The following is a 27,929-nucleotide window of genomic DNA, read 5'->3' on the forward strand; positions in this document are numbered from 1 at the left end:
TATAATAAGGAAAGAGGCATTACGAGGTTACGGTCATTTGTTTGTTTGTTTGTTTGTTTGTTTATTAGGATTTTAACGTCATGTTTTACACTTTGGTTACATTCATGACAGGAACGGTAGTTACTCATTACACAAGATTCATCAGTTGACAAGGTTATATCGAAGACAGTCATGGACGATTTAGTATCTCCAATTCATCTTACTTGCATGTCTTTGGACTGTGGGAGGAAACCCACACGGACACGGGGAGAACATGCAAACTCCACACAGAAAGGACCCAGAACACCCCATCTAGGGACTGAACCCAGGACCCTCTTGCTATGAGGCGACAGTGCTACCCACTTAGCCATTTCTATCAACCTTTTTATCCTGATCAGGGTTGCAGTGGGTCCGGTTCACCTGGAAACACTGGGTGCAAGGTAGGAATACCCTGGACAGGGCCCCATTCCATTGCAGGGCTTCAGTCACCCCCTCAGATACAGTATATTGTGTCAGCTGTGGTGAGCTAGCGTAATAGACCTCTGCATCACCTGAGCAGGAGGCCAGGTCACAAAGTTAAAATACATTATATAGGTTTCTATACCGCCAAATTAATTAAGCTGCTGGATGTGTCATTTGACCCAGCAGGTTTAGCTTATCTGTGAAGGTTTTTTTTTTTTCAGGCCAGAGGGGGTAGGTGTTTAATTAATTCAGTCACAGAAAAAAAGTAGCAATTACAATACTGCTTTCTCATTTTTAAACAAGACCATTTTATAGAGTCCACATAAGCAAGTGTATTTGAGATGACAGAAGAATGCTGTTCATGGCAAGTGTATGAGGATTTAGGCATGAAGTTTGGTCACTCATTTGGCATTCTAAATGTCTAAATAATGTTTCTTCGTGCAAAATTATTTCATTAAAATGACATTTTTAGAACAGAGCATTTTGTTCTACACTCAATCTATATTTGTTTTGTGATGCTTTTAGATATTAAAAAAACTATTTGCCTTGATACATGGCACATAATCTGTGTGCTGTTAGTTCAAAAGGAAAACTACACCTTATCTCCATGTGACTATTTCAAGCATTACAGTTAACAAGAAAAACCCTGTGGGCTCAATGCATTTCAGGTTTTTAAAAAAAAAGGGTTTTTAGCCCAAGTGTTTTGGGTGAGGTTGTCAGGTTGTGAATGAAGCCCTCTTGTGGCGAGAGAACATTTTTCAACAGTTTCCAGTTTTTATACGCCTGACCACTTAAAGAGGCGCACTGAGATGTCAGGGGAATGAAAAACAGCTAGTTTTGGTGCTGCACAGCTCCAGGACCCTAGATTTGAGCCTATATTTTAGTTATTGTGTACATAGAGTTTCTTTAAATATCATGATTCCCTCTCACCTCCCAAAACTTGCCAGCAGATAAACTGTCTACTCTAGGTGTGTCAGAGTGATTAAGTGATGACCTACAAAGATCTTGCACTGTCCAAACTGCATTATTACTGCGACCCTGACCATGATAAGCAATAAATAAGTCCAATCAAAATTACTTCCAGCCAGGTGTGGGTCAGTGTGTAACTGAATTTAAACTGAGAGAGATGCTTTTGCATGGTGGACCGGTATGACTGTCTATGGTGTATTTCTGCTTTGCACCCAACATTCTCTGGATAGGCCCTGGATCACTGGAAACTTGACCAGGATAAAGGGCTTTGGAGTGTGGTGCTCCTGTGGCACTTAAGAACTGGATTCTAAGCTCTGCTATTAGCCAGCCATGTGTCTACACAAACGTGATTGGCTATGTCCCGGTGAGGGCCGACTGAAAGGACTGCGGCCTCTGCTGGATGGTCAAAGGAGTCAACCTGCCTCGTGCAGGTGAGAGAAAGCTTGGCAACTACACACATTAGGTACGACCCTCCTTGGTCTGGGAGACTGCAGCACGAGATCCAACTGGGCAGTTGGATACTAAATTAGGAGAAAGGAATAAATGCATAAACAGAATTTAAAAATGAATAAGAAAGAGCTCTGAAGCAGACTAAATAATCAAACAGAAAATAAATTACAACATGTTTAGAAATTTAATTGTGTTTCAAGAATTCATGAAATAACAATAGCAATAGATCAGTTTCAATTTCAGGGTCAGGACATTTAGAGGTACGAATGAATTCCTTTATAAATAACATCAGAAATCCCACAGTAAACATAAATCTATGTACAATCTCTTAATAAATAAGTCATTATTCTCATAAAATGTTATGTACAGATTAAAACGCTAAATTATAATACATACACACATTAAAAACACAAACTATCACAAAAACACAAAAAAATCATGCAAGTTCATCAGTGCACGCTGCAAAATCTCACTAGGTAAGACCAGGCAACAGTAATTTCATATTACATATCAGATTTTTTTTGTAAAACGGTTAACAGTTCAAGTTTCCTACAAAGACCCGTGCAGTAAATGTAAATGTAACTTCGGCTGATGAAAAATAGAGCTTGTTTTACAATGTGCATAGCAAACGTTAGAGTCAGCGGTGATGATACACATCCTTCTTTGTCGACTCTGGTATGCAGTTTGCTCTGTGCAAAACCGCTGCTACATTCTTCATCTTGTATTAACGATCCAACTGAACAATGCAACGAGCTAAAATGAACAATGTAGTAATATAAGCTAGTTCTGTACAAGTCCCTTCTGCAATTTTACGATTGGAATCATTAAGTCTGATTGATGCTTCTATGACTGAAACGCCAGGGAGGACTCTAACTGGCGCTTTAGCAGGTCCACCACGTCTGGTGTACATGTTGCCTCTGCGATGTCTAGCGCTGTGTCACCTCTCGTGTCCTGGTGCCCGAGATTCGAGCGTGGTGCCAGGAACTCCACCACATCTTTGTAGCCTTCTCGAATGGCGATATGAATGGGCAAAGCGCCGGACAGGTCGGGAATGTTTACAGAGGCACCATAGTCCACCAAAACGCGAAGCGTGTCCAGGAAGCCGGTTCGGGAAGCATCATGAGCTGGTGTGATTCCAAAGTGGTCCTGAATGTTTGGGTCAGCACCGTTCTCCAGGAGCAAGCATGCCACATTGGTGTTACCCATCATCATAACCTGAGGAAAATAAAAAACGTATGGTGACGAATATCTTTCTACCAATCAGTGAGCAATTTAGCACGGGTTTGATTCCTGGGTCCTTCCCCGTGTCTGTATGGGTTTCCTCCGGATGCTCCGGTTTACTCTCACAGTTCAAAGACATGCAAGCAGGGTAACTGAAGCTACTAAAGTTGCCCCAGGTGTGAACGTGTGTCTAGTGAATCATACCCACCGCAACCCTGAATAGGATAAAGCGGTGGTAAAACAGACAATAAATACATTGTACCCCCAATGGATACAATGTAGGTCAATAACATACAATATTTGTACATTTCAACAATAATGCACATTTACACTTTGGATATAAAAATCACTGAAATGCATTCATCATGCCACTAACACATCAAAGGATAACTGGCCTAGCAGGATCCTAATAGGACACATATACAGCATATGCTAAACAAATAAGTTACATAATAAACATTCAAAACTGAAAATAAAAAGACTTTAGGGTAGGAATGCCCAACCACATTCCTAGGCATCTACCAGCCTGCATGGTTTAATTCCAACACACCTGACTGTACAAATAAGATGCAACTCAATGGTCCTGGTGAACTGGATAAGGTGTGTTAGATAAGAACAAAGGTAGGGTTTGGCAGCAAGGCAAGACTACATACAAAGATTGTATACTTATGTACATATTTCCATTACTTAATCATTTGTCTAAATACTTGGCTTGATGCAGGAATATAGCCTGGAAAGGATTTCAATTAACACAGAGGAAAATAGGAGAAAGCTAGAGTACCATATATAACCAAGAGGGACATGGGGAAATGACCCAAGGCGAGTTTTAAAACCAGATCTCCAGGACCTGTATATAGTATCCCGGAGCGCCTTGTAACACTCACATTTTTCAATATTTACTGATATTTACACAGCTAAATGTTTCCATGTACTCAACTGGGGGTGAAATAAAAATCATGGAATCATTGTTAACTAAAATTACATCAAAATTTATTTTAATTTCGATAAATGTAAGTAACCACCTTTCACAGCTCAAAATACTAGAGAATTTTTTTTTCTACAACAGAATTATTCAAACAGAGCACTCGACCAGACCAGGGGCATAACTGATACTCGAACTGGAATCTCAGTGGTGATGGTCAAGCATAATAAATTGCTGCACCACTTGAACACCCTAGCGACCATTCTTAACACCAAATTGTGTGTATGTCAGAAAAATATTTGCTTTGGGATATGTTGCCGGGTTACGCCAGTAAAAACAAAACAACAGCAGTTAATTAAGAGCAAATAACTTCAATCTAAGACGAAAACATTTTTATTAAGGAATTCAAAATTAATTATTTAAATTCTCTATCACACAATCTAAAACTTAAGGACGCACAACCACCATACATTTATGTACAAAGATCTCACTAACACATATGATTCAAATATTATAATTGCACACACAATCACATATCATTATAATTGTACACATACATATTACTATATGTAATTTAAATTTGACTTGTGTGGACAGTGTATAATTTACAAATACCTCTGCTAATATTACTGTGGAATGGACGTTACGTCATAGTGTGAATTTGCTATGTTTGTGTTTGCTATGTCAGTGTAGACTGCATGTTTTAAAGTGAGTAGTAACAAGTTTCTATGTTGTTTGTAAAGTTTTATACCAGTTTCAATCTCTGACAGTCTGTAAAACCGAATTAACCGGTTACTGTCAGTCAGTTCTTGTACTACAACATTTATATGTACAACTGAGGTAAGAGTTGACAATTATTTCTTTAAATAAATATATTTTCTTAATGAAACACTGAAGACTTTTTGCATTTTCAATTGCTGGTTTGGGTAGCTAGCCAGATGGTCATCCTGGGTATATAGCACCCAGGATGAAATCACATTCCAAAGCCCTAAATGGTACAAGATTCATAATACTGTGCTTTATCACTGTACATATACGAATGTATATATTCAGACAGAAATATGTAATTCAAAGTTACATTTTTTTTTGTCTTTGAATTACAATTGAATGCTCATATTTTTGTCTGAATATATAAATTCGTATATGTACAGTAATTATGTACGTATTTTGGATCTTGTACCATTGTTGTACCATTGTCGTTACAGATACTTTGGGATGACCTATAATAATAATAAAAATAATATTAATAATGAACCTACTGCATGCTTTCTCATCACTAATAAAATCTATTTTAAAAAGCATGTATATATTCCGGCATGACTAGACTGGAACGTTTAATTGCCATTCTATAGACATGTGAAAGTATATTAATAATAATCATTTTTACAAAAGAATGTGGCGTTGAGCTTTACATTACGATTCAGGTGTTAGTGTACTTATGTACATGTAAACATGAAATAGATGTCGTTTTAAACATGTGATTTTGCGGTTCTTGTACCTGTAGTGCGGTTTTTCCGAACTCATTCCTGGTATCTGGATGTACTCGGCTCTCCTCCAGCAGCCTGCGCAGCTCCGCCGTGTCTCCTTTAGCCGCCGCCGAACTCAGACTCTTCCCCGCGTCGCTCTCACTTAGCACCATTGTTCTTCTATAATCAGTGTCCTTTTAAATTCTAAAACAGCCAAATCAATAATGTTAATAATCAGAAAAGAAAATGAATGATACTGTCCTGTACGCACCTCGCTTTGTTGGGACCGATGCGACTCGAATTAAATGCCAGTGTTTCACTACATTCTGTTCCCATCGAAGCTTGTGACTCAAGTAGACGCTGTTTTGCTGAGCTCTCTAGTTTCACACAGAAACAACACCCACTAGAGGCACAACATTCGACAGTTACAGAATTCAATGCAACACCGGCGGGTATTGTATGCTAAGCTAACAGGCGAAGTTGTTTACATTGAGGTGTAGCTGGGTTATAACAGGATTAGCCGAAGAGCAGGGTGATAAACAATTTGTGTTTCTTAGCCAGATAAAAGACTAATAATAATAAAATGACATAAAAGCCGTGAACAATTTCTAATAAACCAAGTACGCTTTCAAATTTGTCAGAATAGGGAAATGAAAGTACCTTTAAGGTAGCACAGCGAGCGACGCCTTACCTTATCTACAGCTTTTACTCCTGGTGGCGACCGTTACAGCGGCTTTTCTCCTCTTTTATGATGTTTACATTCAACCCGAATTCAAATAAATCAAAACAAACAACCAGCGAGCGTCTCTTCTGTCGCAGTACCTTTAATTTGCGCGCTTGGAAAACACTGACAAATTTCTCTCACCACTTCACAAGCGCTAACGTCAAATGCCCTCCGCCAATCACAAGCTACAAACAAGCTCGAATCCGACCATATTTGGTAAAAAGGGCGGAGTGGGAATACGGTTGCTACAGTATCCCCATGGTAACTTCAAGACTGGCCAATCACAATCGACAGCGCAGAAGGCGGGCGATTTGAGTAATACTACTCCAGCCGGCCGGTACGTTCATTCACGTTTCTCCTCAAAGATCAAAATAATAAAAAGGCGCGTTAACGCGGATTTTTGTCAGATTTGTACAAGCAACAAATGTGCACTGCTCTATTTTTAATTGTATTATTTATATACAAGTGAAGGCAAAACTAAGGGCTATTTGTGTTATTTCATTGTTGCTGTAATTACAGCCACAAATTTGACACTGTCCACAGTCAAGTGAGCTTTACATCGCCATGGGGGGCGGCACGGTGGCTAAGTGGGTAGCACTGTCACCTCACAGAAGGTCCTCGGTTCGATCCCCAGGGGACTGTGTTCGATATGACCTTGTGAACTGATGGGCCTTCTGTGGTGAATAACTGCCGTTCCTGTCCTGAATGTTGCCAGGGTGTAGGGCATGACGTTAAGGTCCTAATAAACATCGCCATGGGATTTAATTCTGCTGTGTAAGCCTCTGATAAAGCTTGGTCTATGTAAACAACTTTAGTTAAAGTCTTTCTTGCAAGGCACATTGTAAGTCCATGCAGCTGAAAAGCTGACTTGAATTTGGACAGTGTTATTTATTTATTAGGATTTTAACGTCATGTTTTACACTTTGGTTACATTCATGACAGAAATGGTAGTTACTCATTACACAAGATTCACCAGTTCACAAGTTTAATGTCAAACACAGTCATGGACAATTTTGTATCTCCAATTCACCTCACTTGCCTGACTTTGGACTGTGGGAGGAAACCGGAGCTCCAGGAGGAAACCAACGCAGACACAGGGAGAACATGCAAACTCCACACAGAAAGGTGTGGGTGGGGGTCTGACTATGTGGGTGGGGTCTTCAAAAGCTGTGTAAGGACCCTGATTGGCAGATAGAGACGCCTGTGCAGAGTGCATAGGTGAAAAAAGGGTTCCGCAAAGGGCTGCACGTGGGTTGGAGAAGGCGTGAGCAGCAAATACCCACCTCGACTGCAATCAGGGTCCCCCAGCAGCAGAAGACAAATTGACTACACTAAATTGGGAAAAAATGGGAGAAAATACAGTAGTAACTAAATAGTAGTAACTTTATGCTAATCTGGGCCATGGGATGTCAGGACCCAGAAGAATACACTCTAGAAAAGGTAGCAATCTATTGCAGGGCATAACTGAATCACCCATTTACTCACACCTAGTGGCAATTTACAGTATTCAACATCAATAGAAAGAGAGCACTAAAAGGTGCACCTGATCCAGAACAAATCCCTTTTCTTTGTTGAGTTGTTTACCACCATGTAAAGCAATCATTGCACCAAACATCTTTTATCAGACGCCTGTCCATATTGTACAAGTCCCTGTATTTAACAGCTGGCAGCAGATATATATTCAGACAGAAATGTGTAAAGTTAAATAAATATTAAGATGAAGTAAACAATGACTCATTTAACCACATAACGTCTTTTCTCTTACTCATTTACTCAGGTTTAAGGGCAATTTCAATTTCACACTCACTTACATCTAAGTTTTTGGAGGTGGGAGGGGAAACCTGTTCACAAATGAAACCCTACACAGATAGAGGGATATTATGCTTTTTTAAACAGCTGTTTATAATTAACCTAGGCGGTATGTAATTTTAGGTAGGGTAATCCCAGCAAAAGACCAAAAAGACAAATCTAAAACACATTTTCAAAGAAACAATTATATATTTTACCCATGATTTAGTGCAACGACAATAAACTAAGTCAGTTAAAAAAAGTAAAAGCATTTTAGCCATAATACAATTTTCAATAACATTACATCCTCTCTGTTCCATAAAAGAAGTGAATATTAAGACAGCCTTTGATGCAAATTATCACTGATTAGATGATTTGCGTGGGTGTTCAGCAACATCTGGAAATGCAAATGCCTCTCTAGTTGGTCCTGAGCTGGTAATCTGCATGAGAAAAAAAACAAAAAAAACACATATTAAAGCTGCCCTGACTGCTTTAAGCATTTTAATGAAGCAATGTGCTCTCTGACCCTCATTGTCATCTTATTCAAATCTTTGACCCAGATACTGAACAACTGTGTGCAAACATGCAAATATGGTGGTTTACCTCCACTCTGTGTAATGTACCGAACCCAGGGTAATGCCTGGTAGCCACTTTTCTCGATGATCTTCATATATCGCACCTTATGAAATAAAACAAAGTTAAATAGATTAGAACATGTACAATCTGTGGGGGGAAAAAGCATTACGGCACTTTTTTTAATGGGTTTTTTTGTATTATTTTTTATGCACCACCCATCCCCAATTTTCTCCCAATCTAGCCGCATCCAAGTACCTAAGACCTCAATTTCTGACCACGAAAGACAGTAACTAACACACACCAGCTCCTGACACGTGTGTACTAGCCAACTGCTTCCTTTTAACTGCATGAGGCAGGTTCATAAGAAGATCCGTACCGTGCACGGGGAGTCACGCACCGATCAGTCAGCCTGCAGATGTTGTAATTGCAGCAGTTATGAGGAACCCTACATCCCTTCCTCCCTTAGACAAGCCAATTATTGTCTGTATAGGTGCCCGGCCGGCCATTAGCAGACCTGAGATTTAAACTCACGAGCTCCAGATGCCAGCACTGGTGGGCTAGCACTGGTGGGCTAACACTGCGCCACCCAAACACCCAAACAACAAAAGTTACAGTTATTTAGATGTTTTAAGCCGTGCTTACACTCCACACGGCATGTATAGCAATTACCTTAGACATCCATGCAATTGGTTCAATTTCTAGAGCCACAAATCAACCCTGGACAGCTGACCATAGAAGATAATGTCACACGACTTGTGAAAAATGTTAGATAACCAGAATTACACACACCTGTATTCCTGACACAGTAAAGTAGGGAATCTCGAATTTGACAGTAATGGGTGGTTTTCCCTCCATTTCGTCTCTCTCCACGCTTGGGAGGCCAAAGTGGGCCCGCATTAAGAACTCCTTTCCTCCCTGCATGACCAAAAACATACCAACATAAACATAGGCTCACATGCACACACAATATTTAGCTATATGTTAAATAACCTAATTCAGACAGATGGTTATCAAGATGTAAATTCTCCCTGAACATAAAAACAAGAAAAACTATCCCATGCTTCCATGGTCCCATGGTTATAATCCAAGGTCAAAACTTTACGGACACTTATATGTCATTGAAGTCTTGGGAATTCTTTCCCTATGACTGGCATACTTTGTTAGGGAAAAAATTTAATTTGTGAAGGTTTTTTTTGAAGATTATTGTGGGTCAGCAGACACAATCTGCTAAGAGCATGACAGTTAAAATCAAAACTCGCACAGTGAAATCCCACTTATGTTTAACTGTGACAAATGAAAGCCATTATGTATTATTAGATGTTAGATAGCTGGTCTGTTATTATGGAAAGGCAGGGGAACATGGGAGTGTTTCCAACTCACAGACTCAGAAATAATTTGGAATTCTAGCATTCTAGAGATGTTCCCAGGACCTTTTGTCTTAAGTCTATCTAAATATATATAACAACTTAACAACTGTATATAAATAACTTAATTTATTTCATGTTTTCAGGGTTATGTTATTCACTAATATTCTGTCCATGCTCTAACATGGTCATATTACTTAAAGTAAACAAAGTAATTAAGTCAAGTAGATAAAGATATTACTTACAGGAAATGATTTAATGGTCCACACCACTATGTTCTTCTCAGGAACATACTTTGCATGACCAGTACTGGTTTTAAACTTTGGGGAGTCTGCATCACTTGGGACAGGGACTCGTACCTCCACGTTATTGGCCACAGATTGCTTCTTAAACTGACCTTTAGCCTGAGGAGGGAGAAAGAGGGAAAGAATAACACAAAATATACAAATAAACTAATCATACTGTGCTGATGTTAAAATTCTTCGACCAGTGAATGACCTAACTCTTTGAGACCAAGTATAATATGAAAATAAGTAATGTAATCAGGCTCATATCAAGTACTGACATTTTGATAAATCAGACTATTAGATCAGGGTCAAGAAACAGTGGTGTGAAAAAGTAACTTCAAAGAGAGCTGGATCACTGCAGGCCCCTTAACCAGTGTCCAACCTGTGGCCGCTTCTTATCACCTGCCAACGCTGGGTTCCTATACAGAGCCATGCTGTGTACAGAGAGTCACTTTAGGTTCCATGTGACACTCCCCCCTTTCTGACCTTGCCTCCCTCAAACACAGCCAATTGTAAGTGGGTGTGCGGCAAGGTCTCTGGCCCTGCTGAGATACGAACTCCAAGTTTAAGAACTACATAGTGGTATGCTAGCGCATTAGACTGCTGTGCCACCCGAACGGCCAGTAAGTGGAGTTTCAATGCCATGACTGTCAATCAATTAATTAAATGCATTTAAATAGTAAGCCAATTTAGCTAACTGAACATAACCAGGCTTGATTTTAACCAGCATTTTAGACCATAAATTTTACTTGACTTAAATTAGTAATTTAACCCTTAAATAATTTTTTAAAAGACAAAAATTATGTTATGTTGTGTATCAGACTAGCAGGATGATGCTTAGCTTTAGCACTTCAGACCCTGGTTTTTAACGCACCTTTACCATGATTTCCACTCGACTGTGAGAGAACTTCTCAATAACAGACTCAATCCAGATCAGAGGTTTCACCTGCCAAAACAATAGGTTGATGTTTTCAGGTGTTTGTGTAGATTAAGTTGTTTAGCTAAAGCTCATTATGTAACAGGTAAAATCTATTCATTAAAGAGAAGTCCTACATGAGTATTAATGCGATACGACATCAGCTCTGACTCTCCATCGGGAGGGATGAACGAGATGGTTCTGTCGCTTTCAAAACGAGAGAGACGTACACACTGATGGAACTTCACGTCCTCCATTGTTACAGACTTCCCCTTGTCTCCTGCAGACATAAAGGCTTTGAATTAGCCATGTTCAAGACGCTGCATCCAAGCTACCAACCAATAACCAGTAAAGAAAGACTAACATGTTCTGGTGCATTTGAAAATACACACTATGACTATGCTATCAAACTAACTGCTATGACTGCTATGACAGATTATGACTGCTATCAAACTAAATAGACAAGTTTAGATAAAAGCTCCCAGAACAGCGTACAAATTACAAAGGTCATGAAACAAGTGGTGATTTAATGCAACTGACACATTATTTTAGGTGCATTCCACACTCCACTCTCATTTGAATATGGTTTGCATATCACACCCACATTTAGCATTAGGTCATTTACACAGATGTGGTAAAGTATTGGGCTTAGTTATGCTCAGCCTAGGTAAACAGAAAGAATATGAAAAACAAAATAGTAGAATGGAAATCAAATTAAGAAAAGTTTGAACAAAGACGCTTTTAATGGCCTCAGAAGTGGCATTTAGAAAAAGGACACAAACTGAATTTTCTTATTCATCTATAATTTATGTGTTTACAAAATGGCACTCAGGTGGTGCAGAGTTATATAAAATTAGCTTACCGGCCCTGAGACCCTGATTCGAATCTCAGCAGTGTTATCTGCCAGTTGTGGGTCAACAAAGACATATTTGCCTTTGGCTCAGTAGGGTGCCTAAAGCTCTACAATGGATTGTCCAGAGTATTCCTGCTTTGCACCCAGTGGGGGAGTCGGACCTACCTAGACTCTGACCAGGATAAAGCGGTGATATAAAAAAAACTTCTAATAATATAACCACAATTTAAGCTTTTGTCATTATAAACTCTTATGTTTATATTTACACAGGCTGTATACAGCCCATACATGAACTGATAAAATGTGCATACGCCCAGTTAATGAGCTCAGTAAAATCAGAACTGACCATGCACAACTCTTACAAAATCTGATGCAGACTTTTAGAGGTAAAATTTGAGTAGATAAATGAGTGAGAACTTGTGTTTTGAACTAGAAACTAAACGCTTCACTTTTACTATTTATTGTATCAGCTACAATTAGGTAGTATTGTTGCTTACTGCCAGTGAGGGCGAAGAGAACGCGGTCGTTGAGTCCCAGTCTGAGTTCAGGCATTCCTGACAGCATTGTCTTCAGTTTAATACAGCCCACAATATCACTGCTCATCACACTGCCATTGGCATTCACCTGCAAGCCAAAAAGCAATATATACAATGGTTATTGAAAATTTGTCACACTGTACAGTTTCACATTATTAAACAAAACATGACACTGTGAAATGATCTGTAAAATAAATAACCATAGTAAACCTTGTGAAAAAAGTAACTACCGACTTAATATCCAGTTGCACAACTTTAAGCAGTAACACTGAAACTAAATATATTTTTATGAAACTGAAACTGGTATATTTTTATTTATTTCAAACATTCACAATGCTGTGGAGGACTCTTCACACGGAAACACAACTAGATTTTCAGAACTGATCTAATAATTTTGGGTCTTGACACAGATATTTTATATATATAACTATATTAGGTTCAAGTTCAAACTTTGACTAGGCCACTATAAGAGTGTAATTCTGTTGCTGGGGATTAGGACTTTTCCGCTTCTAATGTGATAAAATCCCAACAACATTCTAATATTTCAGTGACAAATTGCATTTTTGCAACTTACCATTAGCATTTACATTACCGTGTTAAAACACATCACTCACCAAGACATTAATGGACTCAATGACGTCTATAAAAACCTCGTTCTTCTTATACCGAATGCCTTCTGATCTCCAGGACACAGCGTTGGTGACTGTCGTGGGCACTTTGCACTTAGCAACCTCCAGCTTGTTGCCTTCTTGTGTTATGTATCTACATATAACAATCAGAAATTAAAGTAATTAACATTAATCACAGTGAATTTACTGCTTTAAAGGGTGCAATCTCTTTGAACGGGTGACTATATTACACCATTCCACACATTCCACAGGATTACTTAGGATTTAAATATACTGATGCAAGATGACAGAGGATTTACACAGATTATACGTATTTAACATTTGGAAATCTGTATTAGGAAATACATTTAAAATAAAGGTATATGTGCAGTTGTTGGAGTAACAAGTCACTAACAAGTACTAACAAGTCAACATCTTTACAATATTTTAGATTACACTTGTGTACAAGAAGTATATGTGTATGTGAGCAAGAATGGTCAAAAATGCCAATTGCAAAACTTGCAAAACAATTCTCAGTTACCAAATGAATATAAAGTAATTATTAGGAAATAAAACGTCCTTAAATTTTTGGAATAGAAATGGCAAAGCGCCATCAGTACATACTCCTGCAGGATCTTGCTATCTGTAGTCTGTGGGAAGCCAAAGTCCATGAGCTCATCCAGCAGCTCGTACACCACAACAAAGTTATCCTGAATGCTTTCCTCCTCCAACTCCTTAAAGTACTCTGTAAACACCTGAACACACACACACACACACACACAGAAAAACAAAGATAAATAACCTGAGATTCTTTCGGCTCATTCTATTAGGGGCCGCCATAGTGTATTATTCGTCTCTATCTTGGCCTGTCCTGTACATTCTCCTCTGTCACACCAACCACCTGCATGTCCTCCCTCACCACATCCATAAACCTCCTCTTTGCCCTTCCTCTCCCCCTGCCTGGCAACTCCATCCTCAGCGCCCTTCCCCCAATATAACTCTCATCCCTTCCATGCTCATGTCCAAACCATCTCCATCTTGCCTCCCCTAACTTCGTCTCCCAAACATCCTACCTAACCCTGATCATAGTCAATTATCAAAGTCATGTTTGATGTCTGATCAGTTTGGCACTGGGGCTAGTCTATGAGACCAAAAATTAATTTTGGGATAACATATATTTCTAACAATCTGGTCACTGTGGTCAAATAAGTCACTTGTTTTATATGATCAGCAACTTCAGCCATGTCAGGGACATACCATTTTTGTTTAAATTGCATACCAAGTTTACATTGCATTATAAAACTGAAAACTGAGCAAATGAATAATTTAATAAATAATACTGATAATAATTAGTACGCAAGTTGCCACTGTTGGGCTTCTGAGCATGGCCCCCAACCCTAAAACTGCTTGGATTCTGTCCGAACAATAGTAAATCCCTTTCAATAAAGTTTGTTTATTTATTAGGATTTTAACATCATGTTTTACGCTTTGGTTACATTCATGACAGAAACAGTAGTTACTCATTACACAAGATTCATCAGTTCACAAGGTTATATCAAACACAGTCATGGATGATTTAGTATCTCCAATTCATCTTACTTGCATGTCTTTGGACTGTGGGAGGAAACCGGAGCACCCGGAGGAAACCCACACGGACATGGGGAGAACATGCAAACTCCACACGGAAAGGACCCGGACCGCCCCACCTGGGGATTGAACCCAGGACCTTCTTGCTGTGAGGCGACAGTGCTACTCACTTAGCCACCGTGTCGCCCCTTTGGATAAAGCATCTGCTAAATATGTAATGTACATGTCATAATCTACGGTGATGACTAAAATATCTTGACTAATTTTCCAAAAACTTAAAATTAACGTTTAAAAAACTAATAAATTATATAAGAGAATTAAACAGTTTTGTTTAGTCAGAGAATCATGCTTATGCAGAAATCATTCATTTTCAAGACATGTCCCTTGTGAGTGTGGGTAAACTAAACACAAATGTGAAGATTGGGCTCCTATTACACTGCTAAATCTGTAAATGAACATGTGCACTGGCTTACCTCCACCATTTTGTACAGGAATGAATACACCAGAGATGCATTAGAGTTTTTATTGGTAGTGGCCACCACTGTAATAGACTTGTGTTAAGGTCTTTAGGCAAAATAGAAATGTAGCGATTTAGATCAATTACCCTAAAACTGCACAATAATACATACATTAAATATATAAATGATAAACATGTGGCAATAAAATTACCTTTTATTGTAACTGTTGATAGATTTGTTATACTAAAACCACATCAGTACTGTTGTACTACTATTTATTTACAAGCATGTTTGGAGAAGTTGAAAAAACCTGGAGTACAGAAACCAACACATGTGCACTGTCTACATTTTATTAATATTATCATTATTATTATTATTAAAGTGCAGTAAAGTCTCCTGGCGACCATATGAATAGTGTTTCTAAATAAGTTTGGCCATATAATGTATTTCCGCCTTTTGCCCAGTGTTTCCAGAACGTGTTTAACCCACTGCCACCCTGACCAGTACAAATGATTATTATTAATGCTAATATGTTTATATTATATATATTTTAGTCCATGTTATTATTAGCTCTTCTAGACAGTTACTTAATTGTGTCAGTGTCTTCCAGTAAAACGACTGATGCAAGGATACAATAGAGATTGCTGTGCTTGATCCACATGAAATGGACGGTGCCATGTGTAATAACAGGGCACGTTAATCCTTCTTCTTCCTGTTGCAACAGCAGAGGCATGAAGTGGTCAACCTCTGACATGTCCACATCGCCTTTGTAGTTGCGAAAGATCAGCACCTGAGGCATAAGAGGGAAAAAGAAGATAAAAAACATGTTTACACTCAAATCATTAGCGATGTCCATATCCTACAACACAAGATCATTATCAGGACTCAACACCTGTAAGAGACTTGTGGGTCACAGCAGTTTTTGGATTTGAATCATTTCTGCTGCTCTTTCTTTCTGATGTAATAACTGAAACACACCTCTTTGTAAAATAATAATAATATCTGTTTATAAAAATGAATTAATTTTAGTTTCTGGATATAGACTTGTGACCACAAAAACAGGGCTATTTTAACTGCACACATTGCACCCACCCCTGCCCCCAAGTACATGAAACAATGATCTATTTGCCAAGCTCATAGTCATATGAAATCCAAGAACCAGTAAAAACATGTCTGTCATGAAATCGAAGCCACTATGACACAAGTGATGCTACCCACAGCCATGCAAGATTTATATTTACCATGGGCTTAGAGGCTGCTCTACAAGAAAGAAGCCCCAGTTCCAGCTTTACATTTGCCCATGGGCAAAGCAACAGACTTCTGTCTTTAAGGTACTACTTTTGGAGCAGCAGCTTCATTCTTGCATGGAAGCTTCTAAACTAATTGAGATGTCAAGCTTACTTGAGTGTGTATAGTGTTATCCAGGTTTTAAAGCTTCTAATTAACAGCAGACCTATTTATATGGGTACAGTAAAACGCACCAGTCCTAGCCATAATCAAAGTCATTACCAAATTTATAGTATGCAAGTTGTTGTATTTATGCATTTCAGGCCACAAAACGGGGCTATTTTAACTGCACACATTGCACCCACCCCGGTCCTTAAGTTAATGAAACAGTGAGTATAAATTGTAAGTAATTTCATAATAAAAGTTATTCTTTCCCTGCTGTCATTGTATTTACTGAATAGTACTTACTGTCATACATTGTAAAGAAAACAGAGCCAGGTCGTATCACATTACAAACCCAGAGATTAGCTTTCAGTGACGCTCAAACACAGGCTTGAGCTATAAGGCTAATGTTGCCAGTCTTTTTCATACATACAGGATACAACCACAATGCAGGCTTAAACCACATGCAGCTCCCAAGTAAGGTCAAACAAAAGTCATCACCTTTGTGAAGGACACAGTATGTCTACAGTAATCCAGAAACAGTAACAGAAGTTTGCCATGTAGCTGGACAGTGCAGTTTTATAAGGGCAGCAATAATAGAAGTTACACTATAGAAAATATAGAGCCACATCAAAATTTCATTTGTTTACAGGGGTAGTTCCATTTCAATCAGCCTTGTAGAAGAAGGCTTAAGCATGTATGCACAGAAAAAAATGCATTAGACAAAATCCTGTTACGTCTTTGCTATCATTCCAATGTAGTTTTGCACAACTAAAGAGATAAAAAATATTAACTGTAAAAAAATAATGTTCATTCTACACACTTATAAGATTAGATATTAACAGGGGACGTACTAAAGATTTCCAAATAATGTTTTAAAGCAGAAAGATTCAGGATGCAAACACACTCTCATAATTTAATAGTAGTTTAAAAACAAGTAAGGCATATAAAAACTGAGCTAGCAATAAGTAGAGATCAACATAGGTATGGACACATGCTTCATGCATTTGTGTACAGTATACGCGTATATGTGTATGTGGACTATAGGGGTGGGGGGTATTTTAAGGGGGAGATTACAGGACTGCAAAACTGCTTTATGGTTAAAGACCAAACCAAAGCAAAGTTATTGTGGCAGATACTAGGCAGTTGTAGCCTAGCGGTTAAGGTACTGGACTAGTAAGCAGACACTTTAGGTGATGCTGTTTGTTTATTAAGATTTTAACATCATGTTTCATGTTTTCAAACCGGAGCACCCGGAGTAAACCCATGCAGACACGGGGACAACGTACAAACTCCACACAGAAAGGACCCGGACCGCCCCACCTGGGGATCAAACCCAGGACCTTCTTGCTGCGAGGCGACAGTGCTACCCACTTAGCCACCGTGCCGGCCCTTTAGGTGATGCAGCTGCCAGTCCTCCGCCCATGCAACGCTAGGATGGACAATTAAAAATCCTCCTTTTGGAGTGAACTGGTTACATTTTTGATCAATATTATCTGTCATTGGCTCAGGTACATGTCAAAACAAATGCTTTGTATTTCATTGGTTTAGTCAGCTCTCATGCTCAGCTGTGAAAATGCCAAATATATCAAAAGTGGACACAACATTTGGTGAGTAAAACAGTAATTTGTTATAGAATTCTTGCTTAAATTGGTCAAAAACTCTGTTATATAAGTTATGGTTTCATTCTGTGTGTTGCAGTATCATGTCCCCCTGTTCCTGGTATGACGTCCTCCTTTTTGTGACTATGAATGTGGCCACCCTAAGTGTCAGGTCCAGTGCAGACTTGTTTGCTGGACCCAACTGAGCAATAATTTTTTATTTGGTCCCAAGGACTGATGGACTGTTGTTGTGGCATAACCACTCTACTAGCTGCCACCATGTAATCACTTAGACATCAGTAAAAACGTTAGTCAATGAAGAAACATAAGGGGGAAATGGGATATCAGGTACTTTATCTATGTCATGGTTGTTGATGCAACACAGGCAGGTTTGAGTGTGTAAGAAACATCTAAGCTCCTGGTATTTCTATGCATTTCTATGTCTCTGGAATTTACAGAATGGTACAATAACGTTCAGTAAACGGTATTATTTACGTTAATCTTATGATAAAAAATGTTGTGTGGCCCAACACAATTGCACATTCCATTTGTACCATACTGGAGTGTAGACGTGATACCAGAAGTTCCCGGATGTTTGCTAACCCTCACATAAACTACGTTAGTTTAATAGTAAATAAAAAAGTGTTAATAGTATTCTATAAGATAGATTAACACATTTTAGAGATTTTTTATATCTATATTTGAAGTGGTTTTAGTTTATCTAAGTACTACATTTAGAGTTTCTTACCTTGCCTTTGAGATCCAGTACGAACACTGCTGAGGCAGACATGGTTAAACCTACTCTTTTAAAACTACACAACTGTTTTACCAGAATTGTATCTAAAACTTTCTTAATTATTAACTAAAAACAGAATAATTCCATTAATATTTATGTATTTTACAGGATTAACAAAACTGTTTGGTGTTCATCTGTTCCTTTTGCTAGCGCTAAGTGTAGACGTCACGCAGGTAAAACATTGACAGATCTTACCTGTAAAAAGAAGTCGTGTCCCAAATCAGACCTACTGCCTACTCCTTGCTCCGTACAACTTGTACTGTGAAGCCGTAAACAACCTATTCGAGATGTATAAACTCCAGGCTGTAGAAAGATTTCATAAGCATATTGGGTATTTCACAGTTGGCGAGTAGATTTTATTAACTTGCTGGGTTTCTTACTAATCTAGTGCACTATACAGTAAATAGTGCGTAGTTTGAGACACATCATGTCTACGTGCAACCAAGACCCGTGGGTGAAGAGTTTAATTTACATTTCTGGTTAATTTAATGGGTTAGAACGCTCATGTATTAGCTTATATCATATGTGTTGAAATAGAAAGTGTTAAGATACTGCACTTTATTGTGAAAGATACGACATAGCAGGTCATGTTCTAGATTACCGTCACAAACTACATCCCAGCTAACAAAATTACGTTCCGAGAACGTTCCCCAAACGTTCCATTTTGGTTGTATAAATGTTTTATTAGAACGTTCCTTCAACGTTTTTTTGTCAGTTTTCTTAATATTCTCAAGACATTTAATACAAGTTAAAGAACATACCCAAAAACATTTTTAAATGTTTTAAATGTTACTTTAACATACTTTTAACATAACTACAGATAATGTTAATCCAAGACAATATTAATCCCCCTGTCTTTGTGATATATTGGATGAAGGAGATTGCAGGCAGAGAGAGAATCAGTTTAACTATGCACATTTATTTGCAACATACACATACACACATTCATGCTTCCAACCCGGTACATGTGCATTTGCTTAGTAATTCTACCGTCATTATCTTATATAGTCATTAAGTATTTACTGCCACCTTCTAACGTCTTGAACCCCCCTCAGACAATTCAAACAATTCATGTGATAATACTGACATAAACGGAGGCAAAATCAATGCAAACATATTTATTTTAAAACATGTTTTATCATCAATCAAATTCAATTGAATGAAGGAAAAATGAAAAAAGAACAATCCCTCAATTTTTCTATCCATTATAAACTGAAGTAAAATCAGTTAGAATATATTGTATTTATTATATGTTATTGTTATCAAGCAATTAATTTAAATTAATCAATGGAAAAAATAGATATACATTCTAATGTAAATGAATAAATGGAAAATGGGGAAAAAAAACAAAGTTAGGTAGTAATTCAGGGCGTCTCTGCATTCTCCACCTGCAAAGTAAACAAATAGGTTTTTTACGTATTTCTGCATATTTATCAGTACATGTAAAACATTTTACACTGTAACCAAGTCATTCTGGGCAGCTAAAATACAAAGCTTCCTTAAAGTTATGTTGCAGTCTTTAATTTAAGTTAAGTCTTCAATGTGCAAGAGGTGTCCTGTGGCTCTTTTTTAATGGTTGAATTACTCGTATGTGTGATTTTACCGTGAAAATCGTGAAATAGCATGGCGGTATTTAATATGCCATAAAATAATTAAACAGCCAGCTTGATTAAACAAAATTAAGAAAGGAAATCATACTAGTGTTGGGGATGTTTTAATATTTATTTAAATATTGTTTTTTTTCTAAATATTGTTTGTTTTTGTATTTTAAATAATCCAACTAAGCAATTAATCAAAAACATAATCACCAGATTGATTAGGAAAATAATCATTAGTTGCAACCATGTGAATTGAAGCATTTGTTTTGTGCATACACGTTAGTTTAGGCTTATAAACTGTTCAGACAAATGTAGGACATGCGTCACATTAAAAAGCTACGGAGGAAAAAAACATTTAGTGTTAAACTTTTTCTCTAATTAATCTTCTTTTCACTGAGAATAGTCCACCGGGTAAAAGTGTCAGTATAAGAGTTGTAGTATGTAATGTGGGTTACACTTCAGAAAATACAACTTGTTTTGGAGCAATTTCATCAATATTTTTAAAGCTATTGAAGTTATTAATATGCTGAACACTCTAAATGCTATTAAAGTTATGAATAAAAATGTCTTTGTTATTATGTAATACAGGGTAAAAGTGTCAGTATAAGAGTTGTAGTATGTAATGTGGGTTACACTTGATAAAATACAACTTGTGTTGGAGCAATTTGATGCATATATTAAAAGCTATTAAAGTTATTAATATGCTGAATACTTTAAATGCTATTAAAGTTATGAATAAAAATCTGTTTTTTATAATGTAATACTGTCACGAAGGGGCTAGACAAGACAAGAGGGGCTGACACACACAGAGATGCATCAAACTAAGGTTTATTAATATCAAAGAAAAGGAAAAAACAAAGCAAACAAGGTTAACCAAGGCTAACAAGGCTAACTAAGCTAGAGAGTTCAAGTCAAACCTGAGTAAATCCCCACCACACCGACAGAATTACCGGGGAAAATAGTCTCCAACCAGCCTGTTTCCCAGCTCTCCTTTTAACTGTTCCCCAATGAGGAGCAGCTGGGGCTGATCAGTAGAGGAACCAATGAGAAAAGGGGCATGGCAGGAGACCGAGTGTGCACACGAAGAGGGGGGCGTGGCACACAGGAGCTCATTATGACAAATACAGGATAAAAGTAGTATGTAATGTGGGTTACACTTGATAAAACACAACTTGTTTTGGAGCAATTTCATCAATATTTTAAAAGCTATTGAAGTTATTAATATGCTGATTAAATGCGATTGAAGTTATGAATAAAAATCAGTTTTTTATAATGTAATAAAAGGTAAAAGTGTCAGTATAAGAGTCGTAGTATGTAATGTGGGTTACACTTGATATTACAACTTGTTTTGGAGCAATTTCATCAATATTTTAAAAGCTATTGAAGTTATTAATATGCTGAATACTTTACATGCTATTGAAGTTATGAATAAAAATCTGTTTTTTATAATGTAATACTGTCACGAAGGGGCTAGACAAGACAAGAGGGGCTGACACACGCAGAGATGCATCAAACTAAGGTTTATTAATATCAAAGAAAAGGAAAAAACAAGGCTAAACAAGGCTAAACAACGCTAAACAACGCTAAACAACGCTAAACAACGCTAAACAACGCTAAACAACGCTAAACAAACCAACACAGACACAAACTAGATAGTTCAAGTCAAACCTGAGTAAATCCCCACCACACCGACAGAATTACCGGGGAAAATAGTCTCCAACCAGCCTGTTTCCCAGCTCTCCTTTTAACTGTTCCCCAATGAGGAGCAGCTGGGGCTGATCAGTAGGGGAACCAATGAGAAAAGGGGCATGGCAGGAGACAGAGTGTGCACATGAAGAGGGGGGCGTGGCACACAGGAGCTCATTATGACAAATACAGGGTAAAAGTGCCAGTATAAGAGTTGTAGTATGTAATGTTACACTTGATAAAATTCAACTTGTTTTGGAGCAATTTCATCAATATTTTAAAAGCTATTGAAGTTATTAATATGCTGAATACTTTAAATGCTATTGAAGTTATGAATAAAAATCTGTTTTTTATAATGTAATAAAAGGTTGTAGTATGTAATGTGGGTTACACTTGAGACAATACAACTTGATTTGGAGCAATCTGATGAATATTTTAAAAGCTATTGAATTTATTAATATGCTGAATACTTTACATGCTATTGAAGTTATTAATAAAAATCTGTTTTTTAATATGTAATACAGGGTAAAAGTGTCAGTGTTAGAGTTGCAGTATGTAATGTGGGTTACACTTGATAAAATACAACTTGTTCTGGAGCAATTTGATGAATATTTTAAAAGCTATTGAATTTATTAATATGCTGAATACTTTACATGCTATTGAAGTTATGAATAAAAATCTGTTTTGTACTGTTCCATTTAAATGTTCACATCTAGCAGAGTACAGTCCACATAACCAGATGTTGTTCTTGCTCACCCATATTATTAAGAATGTATCACCACTCTCACTTGTGCCATATTGCTTAAACATTCTAATGTGAGGCACTACAAACTTCATGTATGGCTCTGATTGTGAGTCAGCAGCTGGTTTGACTGGTCAGATTAAATCTTTCACTTGGGAAGAGCACTTTTCTTACGTCTCTTGGTACAACTCTCTTGGCTGCAATATGGTATTAAACTCTATGAATGTTTTTTTTTAATAGTAGCAGCAACTGAAAAAAGATCTTTAAAAAGAAAATAAATACTTTTATGGTCACAACATTGATTGAGCCTAAGCAGGAGTTAAAGTTAAATTTTTATGGTGCACAAAATATTTATTGCTGAAAAACATGACTTACCTTCACCTGCACTGATGCACTGCCTTAGACAGATGTTCACTCTCTTTAACTTCTTTATTTTATGCTGCAGTACATCTATTTTGCAAAGTAGCTGAGGTGAACACACCCAACAAAATTTGATAACAGTCAGGGCTTTAAGTATACAGAGGTGGGCGAGTGGGCACAAAGGTGGATGAATGAATAGATATTGTCAGCACCAGAACTGAAAAAAGCGAGTTGTTCCACAATATATTTTTACACAAATATATTTTCAACACAATATATTTTAATAAAAAAGTCAACTAGCACTTACTTTAATTGATTTTGGATATGGGCTACAAAAACATTGACGTTCTGTGAATCTGGTTGTGGAGCAGTGTACTAAATGTCAAACTTGTTGCCACTATTATAAACTTGAATATGGGCAACCCATCCTTTTGTGCTGATGTGAATGAAGGCAAATACACTGAGACTCTCTCTACCTCAGCAGCCATCCTTGACATGTGGCCATTTTCCTGGAATAATAAATCAACCATGAAACACTGAGATATACTTGATAGGAGAAATGTGATTGGTTAACGCATATTTTTATTTATTAATTTATTTTTAATCTTACATGTGAAATAATCTATGTTTTTAGTCATAAATGCCATTATTTTATCCAACAAATTTAAGTAAAATTGAATAAATATATATTTTTAAACAATGTATTTTCTCACAGTTCTACAGTACACATAAATGTGTAAACTAACTATTGGAGTTACTTTACACGTGTCTGTGTAAAAAGGGGCCAGAAATGACACAAAGCGTGTTACAGACCGCAGGACACAGTAGCTGTGTAGAAAAAATGACACATTACTTCTTAAAGTGTAAAACTAACACCAGACATCCCAAGTCTCCCAGAAGTTCCGGGAGTCTCCCCCATATACAGTGTATCACAAAAGTGAGTACACCCCTCACATTTCTGCAAATATTTCATTATATCTTTTCATGGGACAACACTATAGACATGTCACCTGGAATCCTTAGGTCACAAACCATTGAGACTGTGTCTGTTTACCGTGGCAGGTGTAAGCCAAAACAAAATCAAAACTCAAATCAAAAATCTACACTGCTATACAGGCTGTACACTGACTACTCTAAGTTATATCCAAGTTTTATTTCTATAGTGTTGTCCCATGAAAAGATATAATAAAATATTTGCAGAAATGTGAGGGGTGTACTCACTTTTGTGATACACTGTACATAGCGGCTCCCTGATGCCATATATATATTTATATATTTATACAAATACGTTAAAAGAACGTTCATATAACATTACACATTGAACAGAATATTTATCAAGGTCACATAACATTTATAGAACGTTCTATTAACGTTATTGTGATAACGTTTGCTCATAACATTAGGAGAACGTTAGTGAAAGTTGTGGGAACGTTCCCTGTTAGCTGGGATATCCAATAAAGCAACGCAACTATGGTCTTGCCCGGTCAATCTCTCTGCACAGCTCATATAACAAGTAGCTTAGTACATTGCACGATGCAAGTGGGAAAAAGGTGTTGTCTGCTGTACATTGTATATCTTAAATACTTTATTAATTAATCCTGGTCAGGGTCATGGTGGGTCCAGCAACACTTGGAACTATGGGGGAAAGGTGGAATACATGCTGGCCATAGCACCAGCAGGGCATCACTCACTTATCATCAGTCTCACACCTGGGGTAGCCATTGACATAAACAAGACCATACTACACAAAGGAAATCCATCCTGACGCAGGAAAAGCATGCAGAATTCCTTACAGATGGCAATGGTCGAACACTGCAGCATCCAATTCACCAGCTGCGACAACCGTATTTATGCATATATTATTTTTACAGCCTTATCGCAGTTATGGTAGGGGTGGGTCCGGATGCCAAACTATAATTAAAACCCTTTCACGCTTTTGAATGTGATGCTGAGGCGTTACTAACCATTGGTCATGCCTTACAATTTGTTCATGTAAATGACCACATGATGTCAGTATTGTGTCGATAATGTGGTCGACATTTATGACGACGTTAATTTGCACTTTTTAGTGTTACTTCGTTTAATATTCCTTGTTTTTCAATTGTGCCCAAAACCCTAATTATGTTTAACAGAAGCTAAAACAAAAATACATACTTTAAAAAACTTTTTAATTTAACAATGAACATAAATTAAAGAGTAGATAATGGCATGGTGGCTCAGTGGGTAGCACTGTGGCCTCACAGCAAGGAGGTCCTGGGTGCGATCCCCAGGTGGGGCAGCCTGGGTCCTTTCTGTGTGAAGTTTGCATGTTTTCCACGTGTCTGCGTGGGTTTCCTCCCACAGTCCAAAGACATGCAAGTGAGGTAAATTTGGAGATACAAAATTGTCCATGACTTTAAACTTGTGAACTGATAAATCTTGTGTAATGAGTAATGGCCAAATCTACACAGACATGATCGGCTATGTCTGAGGGAGAATGGCCAAATCGAAGGATTGGCAGCTCAAACAAGGTATTCCTGTACCCAGTGGGGATTTTTGTTTTTGTGGATCAGGACCCACTGCAGCCCTGACCAGGATAAACTTAATACATGCTGGGCATGTGTAATGAGTAACTACCTGTCCTGTCATGAATGTAACCAAAGTGTAAAACATGATGTTAAAATCCTAATAAATATAAATAAAGAGTAGAAATAAAAATGCTTAAATAAAATTTAATGAAGATTTGAATTCATGTTTCATTTTATAGGGAGCCATTTTGGTGGCTCAGTGGTCTATTTCACTTAAAGGTTAGAAACTCAGTGGTGCTATCAGCCAGCCGGGCATCGACACAGACACCCCTTCCAGGGAGAATGGAAGGGTGGAAGGCTCATCCAAGGTATTCTTTCTGTTTGTCCAGTGTTTCCCAGTGTGGCCCTGACCAGGAAAACCTTGAAAATTAAATTTTAAAAAATATTCAGTATTTGTATTACATGTAAAAAAAAAATCATAATTTATAAATAATGTTACCCAGAATTTGCCTACTTTAAATATGTTATTTATCAATGTTTGCAGTAACTTGCACCTTGCAACTCTACCATGGATGTCATTTTTGCCCAGTGTCTTTCTTATTGTGGAATTGTGTACATTGACCTTAACTGAGGCAAGTGAGGCCTGCTGTTCTTTAGATGTTTGTCTGAGTTCTTTTGTGACCACTTGGAAGAGTCGTCCATGCAAATTTTGGTAGGTCGGCGATGTGAATAATAATTGCTGTTCCAGGTTTTCACCATTTGTTGATAATGGCTCTCACTGTGATTCTCTGGAGTCCCAGAGCCTTAACAATGGCTTTGTAACCCTTTGCAGACTGGTGGATTCAATGACTTTGTATTACATCTGTATTTGAATTGTTTTTGACATGGCATCAGGTGCTGCTTTTTAAGACCTAGCCTGTTTCACATTGCCAAACAGGTTCTATTTAAGTAATGTTTAGATTCAACATGTCTGGCAGTAATCATGCCTGGGTGTGGCTAGCAAATTTAAACCCGATTTAAATTTAAACCCAAATGTAAACTTAATTTGGTTGACTGTTTGATTTAGTAGCTTAGTTTACCCATGCAGAATGTCAGCATTCTGTTTATTTCTGGAAACTCAGTGTTGTGGCTTGTAGGGCCTCATAAGGGAACGACCCTTGGAGAGCGGATTGCCCCAGAGGTGCATGATGTCCCTGTTTCCCTATTTAAATTCACCTGTAAAACCACCGGTATGCGCAGGGGAGTGAGAGTTGGTGTGATTGGAGATCCACTTGCGCATTTTTGGAACCAACATGTTTGGACACTTCCTGTCTTCCTTGTTTTCCAAGATCTTGTCTTGCCGGTCTTGTCACGGAGGGCTGAAGTAGTTTGTCAAATCACAACATCCAGTTCTCATTTCTGCATTATCCCTTTTCTATCCACTTTCTCCACTGCAGTGTGCAGAAGTTATGTGCCTTTTATTTGTTATTGTTACACAGTGGTAAACATGCCTCTATCTCACCTTTCTAGACTGTGCAGGCAGTAAATGAATAAATCACAGATCCTTGATCTTTTTTTACGGTAATAGGTTAACAGATTTAGAATTTGATGTTTGATGTATGATCCGCTGTCATTTACATTCCCCTTATACACCATATCTTTGATCATTTGCATATGCAGGCAGGGTGATAAGCTTACAGCTTCCTATTAGGAAATAAAATATTACCATCATAAAGAAACAGCTGTCATACTGCAGCTGATAACACACAGGACTAAATGTAAAGCACTAAATCATTTGGGTTGTTGTTTGTTATATCTTCTGGGAAGATTGTATTACTTTATTACTAATTTGACAAGGAGCCATAATTCATGTCCTGTTCTTCCCTACAGCTTATAAGAAGAAGAACTATACTAAACTAGCAGCTCTCTGTTAGTGCAAAAGACGTACAGGATAACCTGATGAAGGCTGTGACAAATTTGTCAGAGGCAACCATTGGAAGCACTTCAACAAGCATCAACTTCATGGCCAGACTTCACAACACATACCACTCTTGACCACAAGCCCAGAAAGGGTTGACTGCAACATGCAAGAGGAAATTTGGCCT

At 37.8% G+C, this 27,929-nt stretch overlaps 2 protein-coding genes across 2 annotated transcripts; both read right to left on the bottom strand.

Moving 5' to 3' along the window:
* Window positions 1-2,025: 2,025 nt before the first annotated feature.
* On the bottom strand, window positions 2,026-6,312 carry cdkn2d (cyclin-dependent kinase inhibitor 2D (p19, inhibits CDK4)). Its single transcript, XM_062996933.1, has 3 exons — window positions 6,161-6,312; window positions 5,502-5,673; window positions 2,026-3,075 (listed from the first exon to the last, which is right to left on the bottom strand). Exons 2-3 carry the CDS (start codon window positions 5,640-5,642, stop codon window positions 2,704-2,706), a joined length of 513 nt encoding a protein of 170 aa, XP_062853003.1. The 5' UTR covers window positions 5,643-5,673; window positions 6,161-6,312; the 3' UTR covers window positions 2,026-2,703.
* A 1,635-nt stretch (window positions 6,313-7,947) lies between these two features.
* Window positions 7,948-19,134, bottom strand: ap1m2 (adaptor related protein complex 1 subunit mu 2). Its single transcript, XM_062996934.1, has 12 exons — window positions 18,905-19,134; window positions 15,800-15,956; window positions 15,182-15,249; window positions 13,746-13,876; window positions 13,128-13,275; window positions 12,475-12,601; window positions 11,262-11,404; window positions 11,083-11,154; window positions 10,167-10,325; window positions 9,347-9,472; window positions 8,585-8,660; window positions 7,948-8,421 (listed from the first exon to the last, which is right to left on the bottom strand). The coding sequence occupies exons 1-12, from the start codon at window positions 18,944-18,946 to the stop codon at window positions 8,399-8,401; spliced, it is 1,272 nt and encodes a 423-aa protein (XP_062853004.1). The 5' UTR covers window positions 18,947-19,134; the 3' UTR covers window positions 7,948-8,398.
* Window positions 19,135-27,929: the final 8,795 nt, after the last annotated feature.

Source organism: Trichomycterus rosablanca, chromosome 6, assembly GCF_030014385.1.
Source record: "Trichomycterus rosablanca isolate fTriRos1 chromosome 6, fTriRos1.hap1, whole genome shotgun sequence".
Lineage (NCBI taxonomy): Eukaryota > Metazoa > Chordata > Actinopteri > Siluriformes > Trichomycteridae > Trichomycterus > Trichomycterus rosablanca.